The sequence below is a fragment of the Coturnix japonica genome, chromosome Z (assembly GCF_054131305.1).
Source record: "Coturnix japonica strain WE chromosome Z, WE-NBRP24, whole genome shotgun sequence".
Classification (NCBI taxonomy): domain Eukaryota; kingdom Metazoa; phylum Chordata; class Aves; order Galliformes; family Phasianidae; genus Coturnix; species Coturnix japonica.
This window is the reverse complement of record NC_140702.1, coordinates 55,132,420-55,140,495: the sequence shown is the minus strand read 5'-3', so window position 1 is coordinate 55,140,495 and position 8,076 is coordinate 55,132,420. Positions and strand designations below refer to the sequence as shown.

At 45.8% G+C, this 8,076-nt stretch overlaps 1 protein-coding gene across 4 annotated transcripts; it reads right to left on the bottom strand.

Moving 5' to 3' along the window:
* Positions 1–1,049: 1,049 nt before the first annotated feature.
* FST (follistatin) lies at positions 1,050–7,674 on the bottom strand. 4 transcript variants are annotated; one of them, XM_085527888.1, is made up of 6 exons: positions 7,484–7,674; positions 5,421–5,749; positions 4,825–5,043; positions 4,261–4,485; positions 2,910–3,140; positions 1,050–2,188 (listed from the first exon to the last, which is right to left on the bottom strand). In XM_085527888.1, the coding sequence occupies exons 2-6, from the start codon at positions 5,461–5,463 to the stop codon at positions 2,106–2,108; spliced, it is 801 nt and encodes a 266-aa protein (XP_085384014.1). In that variant the 5' UTR covers positions 5,464–5,749; positions 7,484–7,674; the 3' UTR covers positions 1,050–2,105.
* Positions 7,675–8,076: the final 402 nt, after the last annotated feature.

Below are 8,076 nucleotides of genomic sequence, written 5' to 3'. Positions count from 1 at the left end.
GCCCTCAGGAGACTAAAATCCTGCTCACTTTTCTCCTCTCATCATGCTCTTCCTTCCAAAGAGACTTACTTGTCTAAATGAAGCAACAGGAAGAGGAAGGGCAATTTATTTTTTTTTTCTATCATTTTGAATATAACATTATGAATGCATGTCTGTAGTCTTCACAAATGAATAAATTATATTTGCTTTGGGTGATGCTAAACAATCCATAACAAATTACAGTTTGCTGTGTAGTGAAAAATACACAGAAGACTCTAGCAGGAACATGATTTATATTCAAACAAGTAAGTTAATTTCTGCTCTCAAACCTCAACTCAGCAAAGTGCTTAAATACTACTTACTAAGGTGCTTAAGTGCCTTCTTAAGTACCACGCATCTTGATAAGAGATAGAAAAAGATTTTGATCCCTGCTGTGGTTATGGCTGTTACCTTTCCGCTGTGTTCACTGCAGCCATATCCACTTTTATTGCCAATATGAACACTGGTTCACTAAACAGAATTTCTGAATTAACCTTCCTCTCAAGAGTCACGAGTTTCCAAGTGATAATGTGCAGTTTCATGTACCCTTTCTTTTTGGGTCTGTTGTGGTAGTTGTTACACATCCCAAATTTGGGCAACTAGGCCATCATTTGCCCTTTCTATTAGTCATCTAAAATGATCATACAACTTCAAGTCCCCTAACATGGACCTGTGTCTTAGCAAAATTTCAAACGTGTGTTCAAAACCTCCTGGAAATGCACAAGTTAAAGACGTCCAAAAAGCAGCGGATATTTTATTCTCTGGATGAGGAGGGAAACAAAAATGCGGAAACTCAGTTCCTATCCATCAGAGTACCTGGATTAAAAATAAAGCAGTACCAACAGACAGGAGATGTTGCTTTTGTCTGAAAAAATAGGGTTTCATGTATCTAAGTAAGTGGAAAGCTTACTCAAGATTGCCTTAGCCAATGTGTTTTATCGCTACATTAGGCAACAGCTTCCATTCCCCTGACTATTAGTAGATCCTCTTTGCACCAGAACCCCTTAGAAGACAAAGCTGAAGACTGCATCTAGGGAAAATTCCATTTTTTATTTTTTCACTCATCATTTATTTACAAATACACATTATAACTTTTATATACATTGCACATTTACATGGTAGAAAAGTACAAAACTATATATTTAAATGAATTTATATTTAACTCGCCATGTTTGAAAATATAAAATTGCATCAGAAAAAAAAAAGTATTATGAAAAGCAAGAAACTTGAACTGATAAAGCTTTGATATAACTTTTAGTGACACACTGGTTGGGAAAACATAACTTTGAAGGTGGAACTGCAAGACCATCTTAAAGGAAACACCTGATAAACACTTATGCATGTTACAAAAAAAAAAAAAAAAGAATAAAAATAAAATAAAACCTTTATTCTTATTACAGTTAGCCCTGTAGCTATTAAAAACCTTCATAGTCCGATTTCTTAGGGTCCGTAATTCTTATAGTATAGTATATATGCTGAGCACACTGAGATCACATCAGGACATGATGTGATCAGAAGCAGAGAAAAGTGAAGGGGGAGAAGTTTCCTTAAAGATCGCCTCACTGCACCCTGGAAGTATATTTAAGTCAGTTACAACGCCTTTTGGTCAGTCAAGATTCCTTGTAAACAAAAACCCGAGGGATCTTTTATGTACAGAACAGGCAAGAAGAAAATCCAATAAATAAACATAACAGAAATCAACATGCAAGATTTTTAAAGTGGAAAAAAAGATAACCCCAATAAAACAAAAAGATGAAACCATCTTTTTGTAAGTAAGTTTTAAGGAATGGACTTTCATAGTTTACAAGAAGAAAGAAAAGCTTTACTTTACAAGCAAGAGACCTCACAATAAATAACACTGCTCTTCCCGTAACGAATAAACTTCTTCAAAAAACAAGGTGTACAGTCAACCAGACATTTTATGTATAAATTATAAAACATGACACAGTATAAATAAATGTCTACGAGACTCAACTATATGTATACTTTTTTTTTTTTTTTCTCCCCAAAATAAATAAGCATACACTTATTTTACAGTATGGACATTGATTTTGTGCCCAATGGCTGTCCCCATAGTGATGGAAGTTTTACCACTCTAGAATGGAAGATATAGGAAAGCTGTAGTCCTGGTCTTCATCTTCCTCTTCTTCCTCTGGGTCTTCATTAATGGCTAGATGGGGGAATACAGGGGAGCTGTTGTTTAAATAAAGACAACAACAGCGCAGAAGCAGCTCAGTGCATGTTTTCAAAGCCCTCTGAACAGCCATAATACAGCGTTGCATTTTATGCGACTTGTAGTGAGATGCTCTTTGGCATCTGCTGTTATGCAATAAGGGTTTTTATACATAATCTATGAAGTCATAACTGCAGAAAGTTCTGAAGAATCAATGGCTCAGGTTTTATTGGCAGATTCCTGAAATCAAATAAAAAGCGCTCTTGTGTTCTAGGTTTAACTACTTTGTGTCCTTCATTCAGAGTTAGTAGAGGTAACTGTGCTAAACCAGGTGCCCATGTGCTACCACCAGGCTCATTCTTTTGGACAGTTAAGAGTTTACCGAGTGTTAATAAAGCAATCAGCAAAGCACACGAGAGCAGACAAATTAGGAAAAAAATCTCTAGCATTATGCTCCTAGGGCAACCCCTTTCTGATAAAATGACTTGTCCTCAGTAAGACCCAACACCCCAACTTAAAAGCACACTGGTTGTTGGAGATCTACTGCTTTTTATCAGTAACCAAAGTGTGCGCATGATACACCCATACTCACATGGCACATGTGCAACATCCTGAATCTCTAAATGGAGCTTTCTTAGGTTTAACGATGTGAGTATTTATTAAATAGGGATTGCCTTCAGAAGCCTTAGGTGTCTACAGAGATAAAAATCTCACTTACAGTTGCAAGATCCAGAGTGCTTTACTTCTAGAAGCACGCCCATGGAGCAGGCTGCCTCCTTCATGGCACACTCGCTCGGGTAAGTCGTGTTATCACTGGCACAGACTGCCTCGTCTGACTTGCTTTCAGGGCAGAGCTCATCACAGAGGGCACATCGACCTCTGCCAACCTTAAAATCCCACAAGCATTTCTTCCCAGCACTGCATTGAATATCTTCACAGGACTTCGCTTCTAAAAATACACACGGAATACTAGAGGTAAGTGAACAGACAAAGGAAACAAAAAAAAGCAACCCCTAACAGCCCCAAACTCAATTTTCCCCAATGAACTATGAATAGTCAAAGCTAAAATGCAGTAGCTGGGATGATTCTTGATGGTCTTAATCAAGTAGACCCTTGGATACCACTGCCTATCTGTACAGTAGGGAGAAAGGACAGGTGTGCCAGTGGACCTTGGCCCTAGCAGTATGGAATTACATTTGCCTATTGCACATGACCTTTCTGCTCCATTTCCTGTCAGTGGACATTCAGCTCACCAAATTAGTGATAAGTGGAGAATTTGTCAACGCATTCAGCATTTCTAAATCAATTACTTTTAAACTAACCCACATAAAGCTGCTGTCTACAGGATTGTTAAGGGAATTCACCTCAAGCTGTGCCAACCAAAAGCAGCCTGAGATTCTCCAGCATCTCAGCAGCAATTTGGAAGGGCAGAGGTTGCCCTAAAGTTGCTTCCTTGCAACATATTTCACTATCTCCTCTTTCTCAAAATCACAGTGCAAAATGTCAGGATGCACAGAGGTTATTTTACTATCTTCACCCGATAGCTGTCCCCAAACTCTGCAATATTTTTAAAGAGTAAAAAGTAATCAGATGTTTCCAATTAAATTAATGCAAGCTTTGCCAAGACCACTTGAAGACAATTGTTTCCAGGAATTCAGATCCACTGAATATCAAGACCTTGTTATGCCGTAGCCATGTAATTATCGGCCTAATGGTGGATACTTCTCTCTTGGACACAAATGTCAGCACCCACAGTCATGGCAAGAGGAGCAGGATCAACCCCTCTATGCCCCTTTTGCAGTTTTTTTGTTGGTTTTGTTTTTCCTGGAGCAAAGCTCACTCTGACTCTCGTTTCTTATGGAGAGGAAAACAAACCAAGGCTGCTGGGAGTCTTACCTTCTCCAAAGCACAAACTTACTCCCTCCTTCCCTCACTTCCCTCCCCCTTCAAACAATCCATCCACCCATCCATCCATCCATTCACCCACCCACCCACTTCCACATAACATGATAAAACAGATGAGTTTGCAAGCTCCCCCCTGCACTTATCCCTCTGGCCAAGATACCTACTGATGCATTTTCCCTCGTAGGCTAATCCAATGGATCTGCCCAGCAGGCAGGTCGCTTTTCTCAGGTGGCAGGCACTGGCATAAGTTATGCCATCATTCCCACAGAGATACTGTTCAGGGGAGGTAGGCTCAGGGCAAATTCGATTACATGTCACACAGTAGGCGTTATTGGTTTGATCCACCACACATGTGGAGCTGCCTGGGCATAAAACATCCCTACAGGTCTCTGAAATAAAGATGGAAACAAAAAATGATTAATAGAATATGTGGGCGCCCCAGTGAGGAGTGAATTGGTGACAGAATGATACAAACAATCGGACAAAAGCCTTCAGCATTGGTACTCATTTAAGGGCTGCTGGAGACCTTTCCATCTCAGGGTAGCATGAGGAACACAACTGCTGCTAAACTGTGAGGAACTCTCAATCAATCCAGCTATATCCTAGACTATGAGCATGGTTGGAACATCACTCTGGTTACTGTGGAGAAGCATGCAGCTCCTCCTCTTTACACTCACACACACATCCTATGCCATTTGATGGAAATTGGAAGAGATTTGCAAACCTACTTTTGCACTTGCCCTGATACTGGACTTCAAGTTCGGGCTGTTCTTTACATCTGGCTTTGAGAAGGGCACACTCGTTCCTGTAGGTTTTCCCATCTAAGCCACACACGGGGCCCTTCCAGGTGATATTAGAGCAATCTGGAGCACAAACACACCGAGGTTTGTTCTTCTTGTTCATTTTACATTTCTTCCCGGGTCCACAGTCCACGTTCTCACATGTTTCTGAAGGAAGGAAAGAGGCATAACTTTATTACCAAACATGCAGAAGAGACTTGTGTCAAAAGCGCCCAAAGCAAAAAAGACATGGAGACCCCCGGGCATAAAATGACAGCACCCCTCACACTGCTACCATGCAGGAAACAGACCTGGAAGGAAATCCTGGAGCCAGGAGAGCCACGTGCAAAGAGCCCCCTCCCCATCTCCCACTGACCTGTGCGGATGAGGAGCAGCAGTCCCCCTACCCCGGCGCTGCTTTGCGATGGCCCTCAGCCCTCGGCGGTGGGCAGCACGATTACAGCACTGCCGTCTCCAGGCCCTCATCTGGCCACCCCATCAGGCCACCCCAAGCCCGAGCCACCCGCGACTCCCGGCCCCCTCACCTTTGCACGGGATGCAGTTAGGGGCTCCCCCATTAAAAATCATCCACTTAAAGAGCGTGTTGTCGTTGACGTCCTCCTCCGTCCACGAAGTCGTCAGGCGGCCGCTCTTGCAGCACTCCTCTTTGCTGAGGTCGGTCTTGTAGAGGACCTGGCAGCGGCCGTTCCGTGCCTGCCGGAGCCAGCAGTTCCCAGCTGCGGGGGACAGGGGCGCACCGGGCCGGGTCAGTGCCGGGACCAGCGGCACGGGCACCGCGCGCGCTTCGCACTGACTTTTACTGGACTGCTGGCATTATTTGTCCCGTTCCACAACCCGCATCCGGCCCGGTCCGCTTGGGTGAGATAACAATAAATAAATCAGAAAGAAAAAGACCGGATCAAAACAGCACGAAGCAGTTTCCCAGGTCTTTACTCCATATGTAGAGCAGAAGGAGCACTGCCGGCACGTGACAGAGGCTTGAAAAGGATGTGCATTTAAAAGGGAATAAAAAGAAAATCGCGCTTGCAGTTCCTCCCTCCTCCCCCTGCCCTCTCCGACGCGGCCGCCCGGCAGCATTGTGTTAGTGCCGCACGCACCCCAGCCCCAGCACGTTTTGCAATCCGCACCGACTGGGAACATTCGCTGTGAGCGAACTCTTTCGAAATCTCCACATTTCGCTTCTTCTATTAACAAACGTCTTCCCTTCGCTAAAACAACTCAGCGGAGCTCCGACAACAAAGACAAGAAAAAAAGTCAGCAAAGTACACGAAACAGGAGGGCACCCCGATAGAGCTCCCTGCGGAGTTCTTCAGAATCGATCACACTGGAAAAGTAGGAGGTGCTGTCTCCCCCGCGAGCGTTTCAGAGGAAAGCACGCAGCACGCTGTCCTCAAACCGGACAGTGGGTTTTTTTTTTCCTTTTTTTTTTTTTTTTTTTCCTTCCCCCACTGGTATCCCTGTTATTCGTGGAGTCAAGCCAAGAACATGAGTCCAAGCAACTCCCCCTGTTTTAGCTGGAGAGTTTGGGTTGGGATGAGCCTCTCGTGCATAACCAGTGTGACTCCACCAGCGACTCGATACCAATTGATTATGGTGCCCACCCAGCCAAGGCTCGATCCTGCTCCTTCCTCCAACGGAGCGCACCGCACCAGGGCCGGGCTCGGCCCGCCGGGGCGCCGCTGGGCGCGAGGAACATCCTCCCCTCACCCCTCCCGGCTACAAAACATGGAACAAACAACGCCCTTGCAGAAAAGAAAAAAGAAGAAAAAAGAAAAAAAAAAAAAGAAAGAAAAAAGAGTTTTGCGTCTTACAGTTGCCTACATTAACTATTGCTCTAACTCGGGAGGGGGAGAAGAAATGGGAAAAAAAAATGAAAACCCAGACATGCAGGTTGGGACGCAATCAGTATCAGGTGGAAAAAAAACAAAAACACCCCAAACTGCAAATCACTGTTTCCTAGTGTCGAAAGAGGGCTCTTAAGAGTTGTCAGTATCAGGTTCAGGATCGTTTTGTTCGCATGGGAAAGAATAATTAAGTAAGCAAACTTATTTAGGCACACTCCTCATAGCAGGAGAATTTACAACACTTATTCACACACACACAAAGGGGGTGGGGGGAGGGAAGGAAATCCCAATATTGAGGGAATGCCCGGAAAGTGACCACCACCGCTTCTGAAAGTGTCAGCTGTGCGCCCGGGGCTTCTGTCAGAAGGCGAGATAAAAATCTGAGTAGAATTACCAACAAACTTTGAGCACTCGCTCGGGACATGAGCGCAGGAAAGTTCCCCGCGATGCTGCTCCTCATTCACGCTGCATAATCACGAGGAGTGCCAAGAAACATCCCCCCGTGCCCTCCGTGCCCATGCGGAGCAGGGAAGGTCCGAACCGAAGGGGAACCTACGTGACATCTCCGCGCCCTGTCCCGAGCAGTCCCGCGCCCGCTGCTAACTTCTGTCCGTTCGGACCTTGGAGAGAGGCGTGTAACAAACATCGCAGCGAAGTAAGCAGCGCCCGAAAGACGGAAAATAAGAGTAATAGTAACAACACTAATAATAAAACACACTTCCGAATAAACGCTGTGGTCTTACCCAGCGCTGTGTGATCTTCCATGAAGTGGTAGAGAAACATCAGGAGTACGAGCATGCCCGGGTGGATCCTCTGATTTAACATCCTCAGCGTAGCAGGGAGTGAGAGAGACACAGGAACAGCGTGAAGGGGAGTAGAGAGACGGAGCGAGCACCAGCCAGCCTGCTTATGATCGCTCTATTGAATGAACGTCAGGCTCTGAATGCAGTCTCTCTTTAAATCTATACGGGGGTCTTAGCTGTCTGCGGTGGGCGGTCTCCTAATGTGTGTGTGTGCCTGCTCGGGGGTGGGGAGATTTAAAAAGTTCAGTGTGAATCAGGTGACATTTTCCACCTTCTGGAAACCCTCTCCAATTATCTGCTGGAGGTGCACGCACACACGCGGGCGCGCTCCCCCGGGCGCGCACCCGCGCAGCCCCGCGCGGCGGCGGCTCGGCTCGGCTCAGCACGGTGCGGTGCGGCCGGAGATCGCGCAGCCTCCGCGGGCGCAGAGCGCGGTCCCGGCGCGGGGGGCGCAGCTGGGAGCGGCGCGGCTCGGGAGCAGCTCCCGGCCGGGGTTCTCCCCGCGCGGCGGCTCCGCGGCTGCCATCCCCGCG

Coding starts and splice junctions, on each gene's coding strand:
- FST (XM_015848705.3), bottom strand. CDS start 7,565: ATGTTAAATCAGAGGATCCACCCGGGCATGCTCGTACTCCTGATGTTT. Junction 5,044..5,420: donor TAACTGCATCCCGTGCAAAG/GTGAGGGGGCCG, acceptor TCCTTCCTTCAG/AAACATGTGAGAACGTGGAC. Junction 4,486..4,824: donor GTATCAGGGCAAGTGCAAAA/GTAGGTTTGCAA, acceptor TCTTTATTTCAG/AGACCTGTAGGGATGTTTTA.